Raw genomic sequence first — 24,567 nt, forward strand, 5'->3', positions numbered from 1 at the left:
TTGGCCACTACCGACCTAAGACTGCTGTCCTTTAAAGTCGCGTTCCTTGTAGCAGTAACTTCTGCAAGACGTGCAAGTGAGCTTAGGGCTTTAAGAGTTGATCCACCTTACCTAACTTTTCATAGAGATAAGGTTGTACTCTGTACTGACATAGCCTTCCTCCCTAAAGTAGGGTCGGCTTTTCACACCTCGCAGGATATTGTGCTACCTGCTTTCTTCCCTAATCCTACACCTCCAGTGGATTATACGTTACATCTGTTGGATTTGAGAAGAGCTCTTGCTTTCTATAAGGCACGGACTGAAAACTTTAGGAAAACAAAGAAACTTTTTGTTTGCTATGGCGAACCCCGTAAGGGTCTCCCTATATCCTGTCAGCGCCTATCGCACTGGATAACTCAGACTATTGAGATAGCTTACTCTTTATCAAGCATGCAGTTATCAGACACTGTGACAGCACATTCGACTAGAGCTGTGGCAACTTCTGTGGCTTTTCGTAGAGGTATTCCTCTACAAGATTTATGCAAAGCAGCAACATGGTCAACTCCATCCACGTTTATCAGACATTATAACCTTGATGTCCGTGCAAGGCAGGATTGTTCGTTTGGAAGAGCGGTCCTCTCTGAAATACTAAGACACACCAACCCACCTCCAGGTAGGTCAGCTTGCTAATCGCCCATATGTGTGATGCATAGAGACCACGAAGGAGAAATGCAGGTTGCTTACCTGTAATTGTAGTTCTTCGAGTGGTCATCTATGCATTCACACAACCCACTCACCATACCCTCTTGGTGGTGTATCTGGATACTTTCTCTGAATTATATTGTATTATTTTTTATACATAGTTTATGGGGCCACAATGTTGGACTCCTGTAAACTGAGGTATAGGCGGGAACCGTGTGCACATGCGCAGTAGCACTGGGGGATGGTTCCCACCTAAAACGTTATATTTAGCTATTTGAGGTTCCGGTTCAGGTCTCCGCGTGGGCGCAGAGCCCATATGTGTGAATGCATAGATGACCACTCGAAGAACTACAGTTACAGGTAAGCAACCTGCATTTATGACCTATAAAGCCCTATATAGCTCAGATCCAGGTTATCTGAAAGACTGTATTCTCTCTTATGAGCCTGCCCGTGCTTTGAGATCTTCTGGAGAAGCACTTCTTTCAGTCCCACCATCTTCATGGGCGCACTTGGTGGGAACATGGGAGAGGGCCTTCTCGGTGGCTGCTCCAGTGCTTTGGAACTCTCTTCCCGGGGAAGCTAGACTGACTCCCTCCTTGAGGGGCTTTCGGAAACAGGCGAAAACTTGTTTGTTCCAGCAGGCCTTTGGAGTATAATCTGATCCTCCATCTATGTTAAGGACTTGTAAAATTGTTTATGTTTTAATATTGTAATTTTTATTTTATTTTTGTACATTTCTTTTCCTAGGTTTAAAATGTATATGTTGTAAGGCCACCTTGAGGCCCAGTATTGGGCGAAAGGAGGGATACAAATAAATATAATAATAATATAATAATAGTTTGGGGGTACTCTTAGATCCATCTTTCGCTTGGAGGCCCAAATGGCCATGGCAGCTCGGAGTGCCTTTTACCAGCTTCAGCAGTTGTTGGCACTGAAGATTACATGGAGCGTTTTATAGGATCTTTTAAGATCTGCGGGCAACTCTCGGACTTCTGCCCTTCACCTTATTTCAAAAGGTCTCTGCAAGCAATCAGTTCAAATGTCAAGCGATTTGTTCATCTCCCAGCAGCCCACTGGACGGAGGGAGGAGAGAGAGAGAGACGGGGTGGCCGAAAGAGAGGAAGAAAAGCCACTTTTGGCTCTGGAACTTCCTACCGCTGGCTTCGGTCCTGCTTACTATCAGATTACCCCCGAGGGAATGTCAGATTACCCCCGAGGGAATGTAGCTGTTGACAGAAAAAAGGTTCTCAACCCATAGTTTAAAGCCTTAAGCTCTGTAATCATGAGCTCTAGAAACTGTATGATTCTGACAAGCATTTAAACATTTGATTTCAGTGTGAAAATTTAGGGTGTGTTTTAACTCCTTCCCACTGAAACCAGGGAAGCTTTAAAGGGATTAACTTTGGCTTGATTAAACCTTTTGGCCTCTCCCTGCCCCCAAAGAAAACTAGAATCATTAGAATCCTGCTGTAAATCTACACTCTGTACAAACAAACCAATCTTCATAGTACATCTCTTTCCTAGGATTCAAATTAGCCATCTTCTGTTCTGGAAGATCGAGTGCTCTGTGGATGTTCGTGGTTACCAGATAGTACTGGGGCAGAGTGCATATCTCTAATAAATATTGCTACATATTAAAATACAATTTTGTATCTTTTTTTCAAACTGCAATTTTTCACAGTATAGGAATGAATTTTTTGCTAAGTTGTGTTTTAAATTTTGCCGCGTTGATTTCTATAAGGACTAAAGCTGTTCTTATTTTCTTGACAGTAAATACTGCCCATAATGGAAGAGTTAATGGATTGTGCTTTACAAATGATGGACTTCATCTTCTGACAGTCGGTACAGATGACCGCATGAGACTCTGGAACAGTTCCAGCGGAGAGAACACACTGGTAAGATGTTGTTATTGTTGTTGTTTTTAGTCGCTATGTGGAATTTGTCTGTATGCACATTTTCTTTTCTGTTGTGGCCTGTGGCCAATACAGAATAAACCTAAAACTACTGGTAAGATGTTAAAAGATTATTAGGTGGTTCCATTTCAGCCACTGGTCAACCAGTGATCTAGATCATGCTGCAAAGCTTATTGAAATGAAATCTTTATTGCTTAGCCAAAGGCCAACGCTGATCATTTGGCAATACAACAAAAAGGGAATACATTGTTCAAAATATATTTGAGACTAATTAAGGCTAACATTATTCGCTCCTCTCTCTATATCTGCTATATTATACAATGATAAAAGCTGTATCGCATTATGAACATGACTATCAAGAGAAAAAAGCCAAAGTGCGCACGCATAACACACACACACACACAATATTTATCAATTAGAGGAGCCCAAGTATTTCAGTCAGACCATATTAACAAAAATAGCTCTGATGTCAAAAATATTGCCAGAAGAACAAAGCAAAACTACTCATTCATATGTGCCACAGGTATTAAACCTTATTCTCCTTTATTGTTCTGACAGTCAGTCATGTGAGATCCAACACATTCCTTTTTAATAGACAGAATTGCAACCAAAGAACTAGCTAAATTAAATATAGTCCTAGGAATCTGACCTGCGCAGCTTATTTAAAAATCCTGGTTTATTTCTTTAAGTGAATATATTTAACAGGGAGTTAAAATATAACCGTTTTTTAAAAATAAAAAATATGTGCATCCAGTTTGAATTCAGCTCCAAATGAAGTTCTAGTACAGACTAATATTATTATTATTATTTATTTATTTATATAGCACCATCAGTGTAAAGCTTTGATAATGGGTCCAATATATTTCAAAGGGGAAAGGGAAGATGGGGGACCACCAATGAACAAAAGAATGATTCCAGAAACTATTTAATAACGTAAAATACTGAAAACCACAATGGCTTTTGGTTGAAGACACCTTTCTAAGGTACACCTATGTGATCAAGTCAATATCTGTCTGAAGACACCTTTTTGAGGTCTCATCTCTTTCTGCCTCTTTCATCATATCTCAGCCAGGTGCAGGGAGGTGCAGGGAATACTTTTCAAATTTGCAGATGATACAAAATTGGTTGAGATAGGTAATACCCTGGAAGACAGAAGCAAACTTCAAAGTGATCTTGATAGGCTGGAGTGCTGGGCTGAAAAGAACAGAATGAAATTTAATAGGGATAAATGCCAAGTTCTACACCTAGGAAAAAGAAACCAATTGCAGAGTTACAAGATGGGGGATACTTGGCTCGGCAATACTGCAAACAAGAAGGATCTTGGCATTGTTGCAGATCACAAGATGAATATGAGGCAACAGTGTGATGTGGCTGCCAAAAATGAAAATGCTATTTTGGGCTGCATTAATAGAAGTATAGTTCCCAAATCGCATGAGGTACTGGTTCCCCTCTATTCAGCCTTGGTTAGGCCTCATCTTGAGTATTGTGTCCAGTTCTGGGCACCACACTTCAAGAAGGATGCAGAGAAGCTGGAGCATGTTCAGAGTGGGGCAACAAGGTTGATCAGGGGTCTGGAAACAGCCCTATGAGGAGAGACTGAAAGAACTGGGCATATTTAGCCTTTAGAAGAGCAGATTGAGAGGAGACATGATAGCACTCTTCAAATATTGAAAGGTTGTCACACAGAGGAGGGCCAGGATCTCTTCTCAATCCTCCCAGAGTGCAGGACACGGAATAACGGGCTCAAGTTAAAGGAAGCCAGATTCCGGCTGGATATCAGGAAAAACGTCCTGACTGTTAGAGCAGTACAACAATGGAATCAGTTACCTAGGGAGGTTGTGGCCTCTCCCACACTAGAGACATTCAAGAGGCAGCTGGACAGCCATCTGTCAGGGATGCTTTAGGGTGGATTCCTACACATTTAGCAGGGGGTTGGTCTCATTGGCCTTATAGGCCCCTTTTCAACTCTACTATTCTTTGATTTTATGAATCCCTTGTTCCTATGGAAAGATTTAAATATCATTGACATTACAGTGCTATTTTTTAATAGAATGAGATGATTATCATTGTGACATTATATTGGTTCGGAAGATGCAGCTAGTGTAGAATACTGCAGCAAGGCTGTTGAATGGCGTGCCTTGTCATGCGTACATAACACTGGTGCTAAAAGAGCCCTACACAACGTTTGACAAGGTTACCTGAACGATTGTCTCCCCCTATACGCTGTGCTCTTCAGGGGACCTTTTATTGTCTATGCCACATCCTGCAGAGTCGCATCTGACAGTAACATGGCAGTGGGCCTTCTTTGGGGTGGCAGCATCCCATTAGAATGACGTACCCTCTACAATTCGTCAGGCATCAATGATCATGCGCTTCTGATGATTTTTAAAGACAGATTTGTTTACCATGACTTTCCCAAACCATTAATTTAGCTAATGTTGCCATACTTATATAATGATCAATTGTTTTATACTTTGTTGCAAACTGCTTCAGGATTTTTAAAAGAGAAATGTTATTTAAATATTCGAAAATAAAATAAATCAATATTTCCAAGATCTAATATTAAGAGAGTGAAGCAAAAGATAGTAAAGCTTACAACTTGTACAGGAATTATTGATTCTAGCTTAATATTTGAGATTGAAAAACACAGTGGATGGGTTCACACAATTATGGCAGGAGTTCCCTCCCTGCCCACGTTGGTCGAGAGCTGCCTTATTAGTATAATTATGACACCAGGTGCAGGTTGGCATGATGTCCAAACCTTGCAAAGGCGGTTGTTTGGGATGGTTTACAAACCACCCTGAAACCCATGGCATGTTTTAAGGCCATGATTAGGGCTGACGGGAATTGCAGTCTAGACATCTGAAGGGCCATGCGTTCCACACCCCAACTTAAAAATTTGCTTCCACTTACACATTGTATGTATTCATGCTAGATTTTAGTTGGAGAAAATGCATATAACATTTATGGATGAGTGTATAAATGCATATAGATGAGTATTTTGCCCCAGGGCAAATACTCCTGGCACAAAAGAGAAACAGCTTTTTAAAATTGAGCCACAGCTTGTTTCTTTGGGAGTCGAAGAATTTCCTAAGCAGACCTCGAGCACTTCTGTCTATGCACGTATCCCCTTAATCATGTGTAAATCACCCCTTGGATTTTGGCCAGTGCCATTAAAAAACACAGGAGAAATATCCATAAATCTTAAGTTGTGGTGTGATCTGAGTTATAAAGCAAACAAAATGATGTGAAAATCTTGATATATTGAGATGAAGATAAACAGTGTTCTTGTACTAGCAGCTCTTTGTGCAACAATGTGGAGCTCCACTGGATTGGGATACTACAGGCATACTAGTTGTGGCTGTGTATCTGGATTTCTTCAAGGATACCCTGTGGCACTTGAAATCAGAGCCAGAAAGAATAAGCATTCAAGTCAGTATTAAATAATACACACACATATATATATATATATATATATATATATATATATATATATATATATATATGAGCCTTACTTTCCAACTTAGTCCTGGTCTCGGAAGCAAAGCCTTAGAATTCTTCGTTCAGGCCCTGAATTTATGCTGTAAAGCTAATTGAGCCACTTCTTGAGGCTTGCTGCTATTAGGCTGGTTTTAGCTAGAGAGACACTATTTTTCAAATGTGCTGCAAAAGTAGACCAACAAGCAACATGTGAGTAGGAGGTTTTGTATGTGGACGTCCAGCTTTTTAGTGATACTTAAGGGCAGTTCACGCTAGTGTTGGCACTCGCTAGTGTGAACTGCCCTTATTGATAAATAAATATTTATTTATTTACATGAAGACTCCTGGTGTGGGTTACATGAATCCATTAAAACAAGTCAGTCCCTGCCCACAGGTTTACAGTCTAAAAAGATACGACACACCAGGAACAAAGAAAGGGAAGATGAAAAAAGAAATACATCTGGTATGAGGTATAGTTGGCTCCTTCTGTGTTATGCTGCTGATGTGCTTAATAACGTAGTCATGATGATGTACTCAATCAGCTACAGAGGCAACAGCACAACAGTAGCTGTAGTAGTAAAAGCCAACAGCATGCTATTTATTTTAAGTGAAAGATTTCAAATCCACAAACATAAATTCAGTGAAAGCTTATTTGTTTTTAAGGAAGTGGCAACATTATTGTAGAGGTTTTGTGTGGCTGTATAAATGAGAGAGCTTTGGCTATTGGGCGGTATAAAAATGTAATAAATAAATAAATAAATTCTCTGCCCCTTGCCCAATGTACTGTTGTCAATCTAAGGGCACAATCCTATGGAGATAGTTGGCAGACTCTGAAGTTGGAGGCTGCTGGGTTTCCAGTGCAGGGCAGCTGGAGCATAGAGGCAATCCTCACCTCTTTGATCTGCCTCCGCCCCCCCCCCCCCCCCCGCCCTGGCCCTGCAGTTTTGCTGGATGGATGATTTCTCCCATCTTCCGTGCTTCTGAGCAGGAGAGAAGGAGGCTGGGGCATGCATAGGAAACTGCGTAACTCAGCTTCTCCTGTATCCTCCCCTCCCCACTCCCAGGACCTCCCCCTTTACCTTGTGTCTGTGCTCCGTTTCTGAGCATGGATATGTAGCCGGTGCTGGGGTGGGGAGCCCTGGTTCCAACCTCAGATCCCAGAAATCGAGCAATCCTATCCCATGCACCCCAGACGCCATCTAGGGGGCATAGGATTGCTCTCTCTCTAATATATTATTTACTAGAAGGTAGGATGACCATATGAAAAGGAGGACAGGGCTCCTGTATCTTTAATCGTTGTATAGAAAAGGGAATTTCAGCAGGTGTCATTTGTATGCATGCAGAACCTGGTGAAATTCCCTCTTTATCACAACAGTTAAAGCTGCAGGAGCTATTCTAGAGTGACCAGATACAAAAGAGGACAGGGCTCCTAGAACTTTTATGGCTGTGATGAAGAGGGAATTTCACCAGGTGCTGCATGCATGCAAATCACACGTGCTGAAGTTCCCCTTTCTACACAACTGTTAAAGATATAAGAGCCCTGTCCTCCTTTTCATATGGTCACCCTACTAGAAGGGCACCATGTCTTTGACACAGCAAATGCTACACTTACTCATATAATTAACGGAATATGAATTACGCACACTGCTGTATTCATTTGTAATTACATTCGGTGATAAGGTACAGAATTTTGCAACCTAGTTGAGCTTTTCCCATGCCTACACCTAGTAAGTTGTAAACAGGGTGGTTGTTTTTTACTGTCACACATTCAACAGTAGATGTTCAAAATAATATTCTCAGCCGCTCTTGAAAAATCACTTGTTACCTAACTTGTACAGACATGTTGCTTATAACTTGACATTAATTTATTTTACTTGCATGCTCTGTATAATTGCTAAGCTATCTTGGGAATCCTGATGAACAGAAAGGAGAAATATAAATAGTGTAACTAAATAAAGCTTGTTGAGGGGGATGCAGAAAGTCCCAGGTTCAGTTCCTAATATCTCTATGTAGCCGTCCTGGGAAAGACCCCTGTCCGAAACCCTGCCTAGAGAAACATTACCAATCAGTGTAGATTAACCGTCTCAACCTGGTGCCCTCCAGATATATTGGTCATGCTGGTTGAGAATGATGGGAGTTGCAGTCCAACACCATGTTGGGCAAGACTGGTGTAGATAGTACTGAACTAGATGTACCAATGCCTCTCAGTATAAGAGAGCTTCATATTCATTTGTTGCTTTGAAATTCAAACACAAATAGTCCATGGAGCAATTGAATTTAGGGCAGGAGCTTAGTGAGAAGTTCAGAGTTTCATTCCTTCATTTCCCATTTCATGTTCTCTATTCTTTGTAAACATAGATTACCGCAGGGCTCAGTCCTGGGCCCAATGCTCTTCAACATTTTTATTAATGATTTGGATGAGGAGGTGCAGGGAACGCTTATCAAATTTGCAGAAGACACAAAATTGGGTGGGATAGCTAATACCCTGGAAGACAGAAACAAACTTCAAAGTGATCTTGATAGGCTGGAGTGCTGGGCTGAAAACAACAGAATGAAATTTAATAGGGATAAATGCCAAGTTCTACATTTAGGAAATAGAAACCAAATGCACAGTTACAAGATGGGGGATACTTGGCTCAGCAATACTACAAACGAGAAGGATCTTGGAATTGTTGTATATCACAAGCTGAATATGAGCCAACAGTGTGATATGGCTGCAAGAAAGGCAAATGCTATTTTGGGGTGCATTAATAGAAGTATAGCTTCCAAATCATGTGAGGTACTGGTTCCTCTCTATTCGGCCCTGGTTAGGCCTCATCTAGAATATTGCGTCCAGTTCTGGGCTCCACAATTCAAGAAGGACGCAGACAAGCTGGAGCGTGTTCAGAGGAGGGCAACCAGGATGATCACGGGTCTGGAAACAAAGCCCTATGAAGAGAGACTGAAAGAACTGGGCATGTTTAGCCTGGAGAAGAGAAGATTGAGGGAGACATGATAGCACTCCTCAAATACTTAAAAGGTTGTCACACAGAGGAGGGCCAGGATCTCTTCTCGATGCTCCCAGAGTGCAGGACACGGAATAACGGGCTCAAGTTACAGGAAGCCAGATTCCAGCTGGACATCAGGAAAAACTTCCTGACTGTTAGAGCAGTGCGACAATGGAATCAGTTACCTAGGGAGGTTGTGGGCTCTCCCACACTAGAGGCCTTCAAGAGGCAGCTGGACAACCATCTGTCAGGGATGCTTTAGGGTGGATTCCTGCATTGAGTAGAGGGTTGGACTCGATGGCCTTGTAGGCCCCTTCCAACTCTGCTATTCTATGATTCTATGATTGCTGTCTCTTGTGCAGTGTCACATTTGGTGAACAGAGAGAGCTCTGTTGTTAAAAGCCTGGTTGACACTTGCAGGAAAATCAAGTTTTAGAAAGCCTTCACAAACATGGGTCTCTCCAGATGTTTTGGGCAACAGCTTCCATCATCCAGCAAGGCCAATAGTAAGTGACGGTGGGAATTGTCCAAAACTTTTGGAGAAAACCAGTTTGGGGAAGGCCATGGCAGAATGGACTGCATCATTTTGGGCTACACCATATCATTTTTTAAATGCTCCCCGATGTTAAAACTTCATTGCTGGTTGAAAACGAACACAATGGGCAATGTTATGAACTAGAATGTAATGCTAGTTTTCCACTCAGAGGGTTTTTTGTATAAAGATGCTTTTGAAAATATGCCATTTGGAGTGGTACAGTCCATTTTATTTATTTATTTTATTTATCATACTTATACCCCGCTCCTCAGCCAAGAAAGGCTCTCAGAGCGGCTTACACTTAGGAAAAAAGACAGTCCCTGCCCTCAGGCTTACAGTCTAATAAAGACATGACACACAAGGAAAAGGAGTCAAGGAGGGAGGGAGGGAGGAGAGAGAAAGAGAGAGAGAGAGTCCAGCAGGAGCAGGCCCCGATGTTACTTTTGCCTGCTCCTGTCCCCTCGGTCCTTCTTCTTCCCCACAGGGCCAAGATGGCAGTTTGCCCTGTGGGGGGGGGGGGGGGAAGAGTCCAGCAGGAGCAGGCCCCGATGTTACTTCTGCCTGCTCCTGTCCCCTCGGTCCTTCTTCTTCCCCACAGGGCCAAGATGGCAGTTTGCCCTGTGGGGGGGGGAAGAGTCCAGCAAGAGCAGGCCCCGATGTTACTTCTGCCTGCTCCTGTCCCCTCGGTCCTTCTTCTTCCCCACAGGGCCAAGATGGCAGTTTGCCCTGTGGGGGGGGGAAGAGTCCAGCAGGAGCAGGCCCCGATGTTACTTCTGCCTGCTCCTGTCCCCTCGGTCCTTCTTCTTCCCCACAGGGCCAAGATGGCAGTTTGCCCTGTGTGTGGGGGGAAGAGTCCAGCATGAGCAGGCCCCGATGTTACTTCTGCCTGCTCCTGTCCCCTCGGTCCTTCTTCTTCCCCACAGGGCCAAGATGGCAGTTTGCCCTGTGGGGGGGGGGGGAGAGTCCAGCAGGAGCAGGCCCCGATTTTAGAATCTAGAATGCCTATCCCTTAAATTCCCACCTCATTCTGTTGCATATATAGATTCCTTGATTCATAGTTGATAATTAAGGGAACTGTACTTCATTGATTCTTTCAGTTTGTATTTCTTCCATCCTTTCTAGAATTTCCTTTCTCAAAATGGCTTTCTCAGTGGATAAATGGAGACGGGTTGCAAGATTATCTCTTACATGTTCTTTGGTCCAAGCTCTTTAGATGGTGGTAAAATATTCGACCTTACTAAGCTGTCCAAGCCAATGCTATGCTACTTACTACTAGTAGTAAACAAATTGTGGAAGAATTGTTGCATTTTAGCCCCCCCCCCCCCCCCCCGCGCCATCAGCAGAGTTCTGTTGTGAATGGGTGTATGGAGTTTGCAAGAGATTTTGCGTCTTTGCTTGCTTTTGTGAATATATATGTCAAATCGTTTTACATTGTGCAGTTGTGAAATATCAAAATAAAACCTCAAAGACTTCATGCCAATAAATGCAAAACCAGTCTAGTAAACTGATCAGTAGCGCTTTTGCATGTAAAAAAACCCTGCAATGCAGAGCCTGCTGTGTATAGCTAGGAGGCAAATTACTCATTGTTTCCCTTTGCCAACCCTCCCTTTTCTCCCTGCTGGGTCTCTTTGTGTTACTTCAGACTTGGAAAAGGAGTTTGTGGGGGCGAGGGTAGATATACCTGCTTTTATTCTTGTTCCTGGGCATCTCCAAGCTTGCTAACAGTTGTAATATCAGGTTTTCTAATTCTAGTTGAGTTGCTGTAGAAGCAACTTAAGAGACTTGTGGCTCTTAAGATTGTTGTGGGCTCTCCCACACTAGAGGCATTCAAGAGGCAGCGGGACAACCATCTGTTAGGTATGCTTTAGGGTGGATTCCTGCATTGAGCAGGGGGTTATTGTTATTATTATTATTATTATTATTATTATTATTATTATTATTATTATTTATTTATATAGCACCATCAATGTACATGGTGCTGTACAGAGTAAAACAATAAATAGCAAGACCCTGCCGCATAGGCTTACATTCTAATATGTAAGGCCCCTTCCAACTCTGCTATTCTATGATTCTATGATTAATATGTTTATTGTAGTGTGAGCTTTCTTAAAGAACAGTCTTCTTCGTTGAGTGGAAGGGAGTGCAGGGTTTTCAGATCACCAATCTAGCCAGTCTTTATGTAGGCCACAGCAAAACTTTTCATGGTGTTCTAGGCTATGCTTGAAATGTTAACAAAAGGAACCCAAAAGGCGACCACCGTAGAAACAAAATAAACCCAATGAATTAAATCGTCATTCAAAAATTATACACACTTGTTTTTACTAGATTAACTATTTACAATCCAATACTAGTACAAGTCTACAACAATCAACTATCACATCAGTGTAGCATTTCAGTACATATCAATAGCATTCAATTGTACTTAACAATCATTTCAAACCAAATTTAAACAATCATTGCAAAAAATCTGACCCATAGGCATCAAACACTTCCATCTAATCACATCAACAGTATCTTAAGACCAAATTCAGTCAACAAGGTTCATGTTATTCCTTGTTTCAAAGTATCTTCTTCAAAAACGTCGGTCTTAGTACTCTGTAAAAAACAACAATTCTAAAGTAAACACATTTGATTAGAGTTACTCCACAGTAACAACTCTCATTTACTTCTTATTCTTTTGGCTGGTTCACAAGATAAGAACACCGTGAATTGCTTTATTCAAACAACTTACCGCCAACAGGCAGTGGAAAGTTCACGCAATCTCTCTTTATTAAGTTTTTCAAGGTGAGACCATCTTCCGGTATTATATCTACACAGTATACAAAAAGCTAATTAGCTATATATTTCCTAAATAGGCAAATGGCTGTGCCATTGCACAACATTATACTTCTTTAACATTCCAGGAAGTCAACACAAAATTAAGACCTTACATACATACCAAAATCAGTAAACCGTATTTCGCTTCGTCACATTGTTTTCCGTTTCTCAGCTGGCAGACAGCAGTGTGTATAATTTTTGAATGACGATTTAATTCTTTGGGTTTATTTTGTTTCTACGGTGGTCGCCTTTTGGGTTCCTTTTGTTCACATTTTCACCACCACTGCCTCCCTTACTATAGTTCTGCTTGAAATGTTGACAGACCTTTACATGAAGTTTTGTTTACTATCTAGGTTTATTATTCAGATATATGTTGGCATTGGTAGCAGTTGCACAATACTATCTTTGATCTCAAGATAAGGAGTCTTTTCCATCTCTGTCAACATAATTATTAGGAGAGGTTCTGCTTATCGCATGGATCATTATGCCTTTCTCCCACTCCGTTCTGCTTTTAACTAAAGAGTCAGACACTCTTGTTCCCAGTTCCAGCTTTGTTAAATTCTTTGCTTTCTCCATTAATGTCTATGGGCAGCTCCCCCTTCCATCTCTGAAGATGGTTAGAAATAGCTTGTCAGTGTGAACCTGGAAAAGATAGATAGATAGATAGATAGATAGACAGACAGACAGACAGACAGACAGACAGATATACAATCCCTGCTGGTTTAAGGCCAGAGTTATGGCCATCTCATGTTGGCTCAAGTTCTGCAAAGCCAGGAAATTTTATTTATTTATTTATTGCATTTTTATACTGCCCAATAGCCAAAGCTCTCTGGGTGGTTTACAAAAATTAAAACCATAAAAACCATTCAAAATATAAAACAAACAGTATAAAAGCATAATATAAAATACAATATAAAAATACAAAAATATAGGGCTGTATACACAGGATACTCTTATGGCAGGAGAACACTTTTCACAGCCCTCCTGTTTGACATTCTGTTATTTGCGGTTTATTCATTTATTTCTCAACTGTACGGCCTGCTTTTCGACCGTTGTTCCCTAAGCAGGTTACAGTTAAAAGAAAAATACAATACTAATAAAATTACAACTACTTTGGGGGCCACCACCAAGAGACATTGTTCTGTGAGAGCCTCCAGTATGTCAGTTGGTGGGAGTCTGACTTGAATCCTAAGGCTGCTGCCGATACCTTCAGAAACCTGCTCTGATCAGTGATTAAGGTGAGCAATGTCATAAATGGTGCTTGCTTACAGCTTACCCTACATGAACCCACACTATCATTTGGTCTTTTGGGCTCCAACCTGATGGGGAGGGTGGAGTGCATGCGAATAGCAAAGGTGACTCACATTGACCTGGTTCTACTTTGCCTTATGAATCAACTCAGCTTTACTGTGTCACTAGAGGAATCCTTCTGTGAGTTGAGCTGTGACTATTTGTTGCTTGTTAGCAATTACTAGGGGTGTGCACGGACCCCCCCCCCGATCCACTTCTCTTCCAGATCCGCAACTTCCGGATCGGGTCCGCTCCGATCTGCCTATAGTCCGCTACGCTGCGAAGCTCCGGATCCGGATCGGAGCTCCTCTTTTCCCCCCATAGGCTTGCATTGAAATCCAAAAAAGTCTGCAACTTTTTTTCTGTTAAAGTTAGAAACCTCAAATTCGGCACCATGACACCTCATGCACGTATACACACGCATGCCAAGACTCAAGCCAATCCAAGCCTCCCCTGATTTTTGGGGATTTTTGGAAAATCGGACACCCCATTATCAGACATGGACTGTTCTCCGACATTTTGACAGATAAAAACTTGGAAGTAGGCACCCTCACAGATGCCATCTAGATCCACATTTATGGCAAGTTTCAAGCACATCCCATCATCCCCTGATTTTTGGCAGGGCTTTAACCTTTTAACTCACCCCAAATCAAGTCCCATGCTAGAACTACGTCAATTTTCACATTAGAAACCTCAAGTTTGGCACCAAGACACCTCATGGACGTATACACACGCATGCCAGGACTCAAGCCAATCCAAGCCTCCCCTGATTTTTGGGGAATTTTTGAAAATCGGACACCCCATTTTCAGACATGGACTGTTCTCTGACATTTTGACAGATAAAAACTTGGAAGCAGGCACATCCGCATTCATGGCAAGTTTCAAGCAGATTCCATCATCCCCTGATTTGGGGGGGGCTTTAACCTTCAACGCAGCACCCCTAACCCCAATTTAAACACCCCTTTCTATATCTCCATCAATTTTAACATTAGAAACCTCAAGTTCGGCACCATGACACCTCATGGACGTATACACACGCATGCCAAGACTCAAGCCAATCCAAGCGTCCCCTGATTTTGGGGAAATTTTTGAAAATCGGACACTCCATTTTCAAGCATGGACTGTTCTCCGACATTTTGACAGATAAAAACTTGGAAGCAGGCACATCCGCATTCATGGCAAGTTTCAAGCAGATTCCATCATCCCCTGATTTTTTTGGGGGGGTGCTTTAACCTCCAACGCATCACCCCTAACCCCAATTCAAACACCCCTTTCTATATCTCTATCAATTTTCACGTTAGAAACCTCAAGTTAGGCACCATGACACCTCATGGATGTATACACACGCATGCCAAGACTCAAGCCAATCCAAGCCTCCCCTGATTTTGGGGGAATTTTTGAAAATCGGACACCCCAGTATCTCAGAGATTTAAAACTGCAGACAGCCCATTGGGGCCATTTCAAAGGAAATCCCAACATGCCATGAATTGAGGAGTAGATAAACCTATATGAATCTTCTTCCACACTTGAAAAATTGATTTGGAACTTCAAAAAGTCTAAGTGAGCACAGGAAGGACTTATCGCCTGAGTCAAAGCAAGACACACACAAACCATCCCTGCGAGGCGGGCAGGGGAGGAGGGGGGGAAGGCAGGCATGCAGCAAGTATTTCTGGGGGCACAAGGAAATGAGGCAAGGATGGTTTCTTTCTAAGCCAGCAGTAAGTCATGCATTGCAAACCATTCCTGCGAGGCGGTCACAGAGGAGGAGGACAGGCGGGCAGAGAGCCAGGCAGAGATACGCCATAGATCTAGTATGGGGGAGTCAGTCCCGGCAGATGCCCCACCACAGCAGCACCCCGGGGGGAAGGCACGCAGGAAGGAAGGCAGCAGGCATTACTGGGGGCATAAGGAAATGAGGCAAGGATGGTTTGTTTCAAAGCCAGCAGTAAGTCATGCATTGCAAACCATCCCTGCGAGGCGGTCACAGAGGAGGAGGACAGGCAGGCAGAGAGCCAGGCAGAGATATGCCATAGATCTAGTATGGGGGAGTCAGTCCCGGCAGATGCCCCACCATGGACTTGCCCGTTTGATTTTCACAGCAGGAGAGGCGGCCTGCTTACTGGTGCCAGCCTGAGCCTTCCCTTGACCACCACTGCTTTCAGCACGCCTAGCCACAGATGTGCACCTGCTCCCTCTTATTATTATTATTATTATTATTATTATTATTATTATTTATTTATATAGCACCATCAGTGTACATGGTGCTGTACAGAGTAAAACAGTAAATAGCAAGACCCTGCCGCATAGGCTTACAATCTAATAAAATCATAGTAAAACAATAAGGAGGGGAAGAGAATGCAAACAGGTACAGGGTAGGGTAAGCAGGCACAGGGTAGGGTAAAACTAACAGTAGAAAGTAACAGTAGAAGTCTGCACAACATCAAGTTTTAAAAGCTTTAGGAAAAAGAAAAGTTTTTAGTTGAGCTTTAAAAGCTGCGGTTGAATTTGTAGTTCTCAAATGTTCTGGAAGAGCGTTCCAGGCGTAAGGGGCAGCAGAAGAGAATGGACGAAGCCGAGCAAGGGAAGTAGAGGCCCTTGGGCAGGCGAGAAACATGGCATCAGAGGAGCGAAGAGCACGAGCGGGGCAATAGTGTGAGATGAGAGAGGAGAGATAGGAAGGAGCTAGACCGTGAAAAGCTTTGAAGGTTAACAGGAGAAGTTTATATTGGATTCTGTAGTGAATTGGAAGCCAATGAAGAGATTTCAGAAGCGGAGTAACATGGTCAGAGCGGCGAGCCAAGAAGATGATCTTTGCGGCAGAGTGGTGAACAGAAACCAACGGACTGATGTGAGAAGAAGGAAGGCCAGAGAGAAGAAGGTTGCAGTAGTCCAACCGTGAAATAACCAGCGCATGAACAAGCGTTTTGGCAGAAGAGACAGACAAAAATGATCGAATCCTGGCAATATTATACAGGAAAAATCGACAAGATTTAGCTACTGCCTCAATATGAGGAATAAAGGAGAGCGAGGAGTCGAATATAAAGCCAAGGCTACGAGCTTCCTTGACCGGAGTAAGCGTAACATCATTGACAGTAAGAGAGAATGAGAGATGAGGAGAAGGTTTAGGAGGAAAAACAAGCAATTCAGTCTTTGCCATGTTAAGTTTCAAGCGACGATGAAGCAGCCAAGCTGAGATATCTGAAAGACATGCCGAGATACGATCGTGAACATCAGGAGAAAGTTCCGGAGATGACAGATATAGTTGTGTATCATCGGCGTACAGATGATATTGGAGGCCATGAGATTGAATAAGCTTGCCCAAGGGCAACATGTATAAGGAAAACAACAACGGGCCAAGCACCGAGCCTTGCGGAACCCCTACTGAAAGGGGAAAGGAGGAAGACGAGCTGCCATTAGTCAACACGCTGAAAGAGCGACCCGCTAGATAGGAGGCAAACCAGTTATAGACAGAGCCACAAAATCCAAGGTCATGAAGGGAATCTAAGAGAAGATCATGATCAACCGTGTCAAAGGCTGCAGTTAGATCAAGGAGAATAAGAACGGAGTAATGGCCTTTAGACTTGGCAGTAAGGAGATCATTGGTGATCTTAGTAAGGGCTGTTTCGGTGGAATGCAGAGGACGGAATCCAGATTGAAATGGATCCAAAGCAGAGTTACTAGAAAGAAAGTCAAGACAGCGAGAGTAGACCGCCCGCTCCAGGATCTTTGAAACAAACGGCAACAAAGAGACAGGTCGGTAGTTAGACAGAGATAGCCTATCAAGAGTAGGTTTCTTGAGAATGGGAGAGACTGTAGCATGTTTAAAAGCAGAAGGAAATGAACCAGAGGACAGAGAGAGATTAATAATATGTAGCAAGGAAGGGAGGATAGCAGGAGTAAGATTAATAAAGACGCGAGAAGGAATTGGATCACGAGAACAAGTGGAAGGCTTCGAAGAGCGCAGTATTGTAGACAGTTCATCCGCAGAGACCGAAGGAAACGCAGAGAAATTTGCAGGAGGAGCTGACAAATGAGGAACAGGAACTGGAAGAGGAGCAGAGCTGGCCAGATCAGAGCGGATAGTTTGGATTTTAGCATTGAAAAAAGAGGCAAAGTTATTAGCAGACAGAGAGGCGGGGAGAGATGGCGGATTAGGCTTCAGAAGAGAATTGAAGGATGCAAAGAGCCGCTGAGGATGCCTAGCATTTGACTGGATCAGCGTTGAGTAGTACTGCTGTTTGGCCAGTGAGATGGCAGAAGAGAAAGAGGAGAGTACAAATTTGTAATGGACAAAGTCTGCCCGGTCCCTGGTCTTACGCCAAAGGCGTTCAGCTGCCCGGGAACAAGAGCGAAGGTAGCGGAGGGAAGAGGTGAGCCACGGTTGGGGTTGAGAAGGGCGAACTATCCGAGTTGTAGATGGAGCAAGATTATCAAGAGTTGAAGATAAGGAGGAATTAAAGAAGGAGACAGCTGAGTCCAAGGAGACAGCCGAACAGACAGAAGGAAGGGAGGAGGCTAGAGACTGGGAAAAAGCCTCATAATTGATAGATTGCAAGTCACGACAAGAGCGAGAAGCGGGACGTGAAGGAGGAGGATTATGAGTAATATTGAAAGAAACTAGGTGATGATCTGACAACGGAAAGTGAGCAGTAGAAAAGTCCAACACAGAGCAATTCCGAGTGAGAACAAGATCCAGACAGTGTCCAAGGGAATGTGTGGGTGCATCAGACCAAAGCTTAAGATCATAAGAGGAAGATAATGAGCGAAATCGTAGAGCTGCAGCATCTTGAGGGTCATCCACATGAATATTGAAATCACCCAAGATAAGAGTAGGACAGTTATCAGAGAGGAAAAAGGACAGCCACGAATCAAAATCAGAGATAAATTTTGAGGACGAGCCTGGGGGGCGGTACAGAACTGCAATCCGCAGTCGCAGTGGAGCGAAGAGCCTCACCACATGTACCTCAAAGGAGGAGAAGCAATGTGAAGGTGGAATGGAAAGAGGCTGGAACTGGCACAAACTAGATAATAAAAGACCCACACCACCACCCCGACCCTCTGGGCGACTAGTGTGAGAGAAAGAGAGTCCTCCAAGAGAGAGAGCAGCAGAGATGGCAGTATCATGGGCAGGAAGCCAGGTCTCAGTAAGAGCAAGGAGGTGGAGAGACCTAGAGATAAACAAGTCCTGGATGACAGGGGCCTTAGAAGCAACAGAGCGACAGTTCCATAAAGAACACGAAAAAGGCAGCTGAAAAGAGGGGAGACACCGGATAGGAACTAAGTTGGGAGAGACAAGATTGGAACGAGCCATAAGGAACAGATATGAGGAGAAAAGAACTGAGAGGAGACAATGAGAAGACCGTGACCTGAATCAGAAAGTGGCAGCGACCGGACCGTGGCTGGGGTTTTTCCTCCAGAGTAGAAGATCCGCTTGACCGGCTTCGCGCCTGCTCCCTCTTCTCATGATGATAATAATATAATACTACTACTAATACTACTAATAATATATATTTGAGGAAATGGGACAAGTGTGTATGCTTTGCCCAAACAGGATTTGAAATGCTCAAACTGTATTGGCTTTTTTGCACTTCACAAGCAGTGCACACAGCACACTCACACAATAACACACAGTCACACACACAGTCCAAGTAACACACACACAGCGAGAGAGAGAGAGAAGAAATAGAGAATTTTTTTTTTTTTGGTATTTTTTTGTATTTTTTTTATATAGAAGAAAGAAGGAAGATGAAACACAGTCAGGCTTTAAGAGGGGGAAGGCGGGGAACCAACCAACCAACCACTCCAAAATTTAAAAATAAAGTTTATATTAAATCAAAGTAAGGGAAAAACACAGAGCAAACTAAGCAAAAAGTCAGAAACAAGCAAACAAACACACACGCAACCCAAGCTAAATCCTAATCTAATCTCCTCCAACTCCAAACACAGCAGCAGCACCTAAACGAACTCCTCTCTCCACAAACGCCAACCCACAAAGAGACAGAAAGGAGAACGCTCTCAGGGTGGCTCTGCCTTAGTCCCCCCTCCAACGCTGGGATTGGAGGATGCTTCATGAGGTCATCAATTCTCATCAGGATTGGGAGTTGAATGTGCCTGTCATCGCTAAAAAAAAACAATGCCGCTTACCCTCTCCTGCTTTTTTTACCCGATTTTAAAAAAAAATATAGCAAGCAAACCGCACCACGCAGAGTGCTTGAGAGTAGGCTCAAAATGACCCCCAGCCACGACTCTCTAAGCACACGAACTTTCAGAAACATAGCTTTAAAAACAACACAGTTATCCCCTGTTCTTTTCCGCAATGCAATCCTATGGGCGAAATTATCCAAAATGGCGGGCAGATCGCTCCGCGAAAAGAGAAGCGCTTCTCCTATGGCCACTTCTCTTCGCCATGCTTCTAAGGGTCCATGGTCCGCTTCTACTCCGCCTCTGGGCAAGGCGGAGCAGGCCAATTCGCTTCTGATTCTCCTATTCTAATCGGAGCGGAGCACATCCCTAGCAATTACAGTTTATGATATTGCACCACTTCATTACTAATCAAGGGTCATGTCAGTTAAGGCATCAGCCTTGGCTTCCAATATCCTGATTTTGTGGAGTTTGAGCCAACATGAGATAGCCTTAACTCCACGGATAAAGGAGGCTCTCTATACAGAGGGGGGCAACAAGACCATCAAGGGAATGGAATAAAACTAGTGGACTCACTCCCACTGTCCCTTCTTGCACGTACTGCTTACACGTGCAACTTCTGAATAGGGTTAGATTCCTAGAGCCGTCTTAATGAGTCCACCAAAAATGTGAACCCATGTTTAGTGTGAGCTGTGAATGCCCCTAGTGTGAGGACCCCAATCCTTGCACATCCTTTTCCTACCACACAGAAAAGAACAGCAAAGATTGGGGTCCTCACACTGTTTTTCTGCCTTCAAAAAGTCAGCATGTGGGCCCCAATCCCCATGTTTCCCCTACCATGGGGAAAGGAAGATCAGAGATCAGGTCACCTGTGCTGCATTTCTGCTTTCACGAAGGTAGTGTTAGGCCCTGATTCTTGTATTTCCCTACCTGTGCACTCCATCCCCCTGCTCAAATTCCCTGAGGATCAAACGCAATGTTACTTTAAAGATATCACTATATTCTTTACTTTTTACTCAAAAGTAAGCTTATGGGACATCACATAGATTAGGACACTAGAGTGAGTGTTAGGAGATTTAAACCTTTGGCCTACACCTGCAAATTATATTACAGATGGATGCTTGCTTGGCAATGTAAATCGTAGGCATGGAAGGGCCTGATCCAGACTGAACCATGGGAGGGGGCAAAGGCTTGAAGTCCTTCTCCCTCACATGCTAGGATCCCAATCTGTGTAGTAACAGTGCAGCCTGACCTTGTGAGGGATAGGCATTGTATATAGAATCCAGATTCCCTATCAGTTGAAAACATTTAAAACAGCTCAACAATTATCCATGTCATACTAACATACGACTGCCCTATAGAACAACTAGAACATCAGTAACAACCATAGACAATTAAACAGTACAACTCAACTGATACATTAAAACAGCCCGTTATATGCTGTCAGCATTCTATAATGGGGGTGGGGGGTGGGGAGGATTACTCAAAAGGTCTTCTCTCTTGTTGCCATCCTTTAAAACTCCTTTTGAGGAGTCACTTGGGGCAGGGTTACAGAAAGGTTGCAGGTAGGTTTATATCAGGAGAGAGGCTCTGTGAGGTATTTCTTTCCTGAGGCATATAAGGTTCAAACCAGACCTTGAATCAGGCTCGGAAAAGTATAATCAACCAGTACAAACTGGTCAGAAACAGTGTTCTGTGCTCAGAGCTTCTGGTCCCCATGGTCAATCTGGCCAATGCCTATTGCACAATATTTATTATTTATTTATTTATTTATTTATTTATTACATTTTTATACCGCCCAATAGCCGAAGCTCTCTGGGCGGTTCACAAAAATTAAAACCACAGTAAAACACCCAACAGGTTAAAACACAATTACGAAATACAGTATAAAAAGCGCAACCAGGATAAAACCACACAGCAAAGTTGATATAAGATTAAAATGCAGAGTTAAAACAGTAAAATTTAAATTTAAGTTAAAATCAAGTGTTAAAATACTGAGTGAATAAAAAGGTCTTCAGCTGGCGACGAAAGCAGTACAGTGTAGGCGCCAGGCGGACCTCTCTGGGGAGCTCGTTCCACAACCGGGGTGCCACAGCGGAGAAAGCCGCTGCAGTTTCCAAACTTTCAAAGCTCATATAGCTCGTTGCAGTAATCTAACCTGGAGGTTACCAAAGAATAGATGACTGAAGCCAGGTCATCACAGTCCAGCTAGGGGTGTAGCTGGTAGAAGGCACTAAGTGCCACTGAGGAGGCCACCTGAGCCATAAATTCAGTAATGGTGCCAGGAAAACTCTCAAGCTATGAACTTGCTCCTTAATGGGGAGTGAGTGCAGCCTTATCCAGAACAGGCTGAATCCCATTCATCCGGTCAGAAAAAAACCATTAACAGCATCTCAGTCTTGTCTAGATTAAGTCTCAGTTTATTAGCCCTCATCAAGTCCATTGTCACAGCCAAGCACAGCCCCACCTGATGATGAAAAAGAGAAATTGAGCCATGTGTAATCGGCATTCTTGTGACAGTGCACTCCGAAACTCTGGATAACCATACTCCGTTGTTTCGTGTAGATGTTAAATAGCAATGGGGGACAAAACCAAAACCTGCAGAACCTGTGCAAGCACCTTGTCAGCTATAAAGTCACAAGGCAACTCTAAACCATCAACTATGTAAAATTTAGAATTGGATCAAAGGCAGTTGTGGGGTAGGGAAAGAGGAGCTTTTAAAAACAACACGCAGAGACGTTCAACAGTGTAGTTATAAGAAGTGAGCTCCATTTTTAAGATATAACGAACTATCAGCAGACACCTGTTTTGTGACATCAGGGGCTAACTTTGTAATCTTGCATGTTTACAGGTAAATTATGGGAAGGTGTGCAATGAAAGTAGAAAAGGACTGAAATTCACTGTGTCTCATGGCTGCAGTCCAGAGTTTGCATTTGTGCCGCATAGTAGCACTGTTGCTATTTATACTATTTACACAGGAAACCTTATCACTATGCTTCAGGGACATTATAGTTCCGTCGACTGCTGTGTCTTTCAACCTAATTTTCAGGTAAGTGAAGTCCTTTGGGGGATTTTAGACTATTTAAGCAGATTGCCCGACCAGTTTAAAATAATGGGCTATTATGTGTGTCTAGCTCATATAAGAATAGCATGAAGTGTAATGAATGGACCTTCTCAAATTAAAGATGCTGTACATCTATTAATAATTAGCCTTGCAGTCTTTTACAGTAGGTTATAAGAATGTTCTTGCCAAATCGGGCAAATCAGCCTTCCCCACACTGTGCCCTCCAGAAGTGTTGGCTTTCAACTCGCATCATTCCCAGCCGGCATGGCCATGCTGGCTGGGAATGAGGGAAGTTATAGTCCATCACCCCTGGAGGGCAGCAAATTGGGGAAGGCTGATCTTAGAACATCATTCTGTCTGCCAGCTGTGGCAAGCCAGGTACTCTTATGAAGCCTACAAGTATGGCAGAAATGGTCTTTCCTGTTTGTCTCAAGCATCTGGTAATGAGATATTCTGCTTCTGTACGTGAAGGTTCTGTTTAGCTATCATGGCTGAGAGCCAGTTGACAGATTTTTTTCCTCGGGATTTGCTTCATCATTTCTCTAAGCTATGAACAAATGATGCTGTCTTTATACTGTGGTCTGTTTGGCAGCAGCTCTCCAAGTTCAGAAGAAGAGGTCTTTCACACCTTTTCAACCCCTGTAGCTGGCTATGCCAGGTTTTGAACCTGGAACCTTCTGCATGCAAAGCATGAGCATTGCCACTGGGCTGTGGCCCTGCCATGATAATTAAAGCTATTTGTCATAACCACACCATGAGATTGTGCTCTCTGTTCTGAAATTCAGTTGGATTGCAAGTGGTTGCCAGGATGAGTCACAGGAACTGGAATGTACTTTGGATTTTGATGTCAATGCTATGATGTCAAACATGCACAGGTCCCAGCTTCCATCCCTGCCATTTCCTGTTAAAAGAAACAGGTAGAAAAGTGATGTGAAAGGACCTCTGCCTGAGACCCCAGAGAGCTTCTGCAAGTCAGAGATGGGCAAACAGTCTGATACTTTTTTAAGATAGCAACCCACCCTGAAAGCATGGTGGTGGAATCGTAACCCTACAAGCCACTGGATAAAGACTTCAAATTAGAGTCACGCTCCCTGCAAAGTAGACATGTAATACAGGATATGTAACCTAGAGCAGCCTTTCTCAACCTTGTACCTTCCAGGTGTTTTGGACTTCAACTCCCATGAGGCCCGGCCAGCATGGCCAGTGTTGAGAAATGTTGCGAGCTGTTGTCCAAAACATCTGGAAGGCACCAGGTTGGGAAGGCTGGCCTAGGGAACCATTTGAGCCAAACAGTGAGATTTGTGGACATGCTCTGCGAACCGAGTAATGCTACCTGAGCTACTGTGGAGAGTGCCTTTCGATAGGAAACATGTTTGTGTAACATAATTGGGCTATTAATACATGGGACCCTAATATTGTAAGGCCACAGGCACAGTGTAATTCCTGCAAGCACTGAAATATTCTTTTCGTGGGACTGTTGTCTTGAACAAAGTTTTCCTTGTGCCTAATTTCAGTGCATGCAGTGTCTTAGCTTTATTCAGTCTCTGCTGGAAATATTTTTAGATCATGATGTGAAAAGAGGTACAGTTGTTAAAGCTGTAATGCTCTATTTAGAAATGTATTGACTTCTTATGAAAAAAACTTTTCTTGGAGGTGTGT

At 43.2% G+C, this 24,567-nt stretch overlaps 1 protein-coding gene across 5 annotated transcripts in view; it reads left to right on the forward strand.

The window, feature by feature from the left end:
- ERCC8 (ERCC excision repair 8, CSA ubiquitin ligase complex subunit) overlaps positions 1-24,567 on the forward strand; it is a 65,798-nt gene that overhangs the window by 22,982 nt on the left and 18,249 nt on the right. For 4 of the 5 annotated variants that reach the window (XM_063128038.1, XM_063128039.1, XM_063128041.1 and 1 more), the window contains 2 exons: positions 2,452-2,576; positions 22,696-22,893. In XM_063128038.1, the coding sequence (XP_062984108.1) occupies positions 2,452-2,576; positions 22,696-22,893 (323 nt within the window). The remainder of the gene's footprint in view (positions 1-2,451; positions 2,577-22,695; positions 22,894-24,567) is intronic. The other variant, XM_063128043.1, reaches the window with a different exon arrangement.

The sequence above is a fragment of the Elgaria multicarinata genome, chromosome 6 (assembly GCF_023053635.1).
Source record: "Elgaria multicarinata webbii isolate HBS135686 ecotype San Diego chromosome 6, rElgMul1.1.pri, whole genome shotgun sequence".
Lineage (NCBI taxonomy): Eukaryota > Metazoa > Chordata > Lepidosauria > Squamata > Anguidae > Elgaria > Elgaria multicarinata.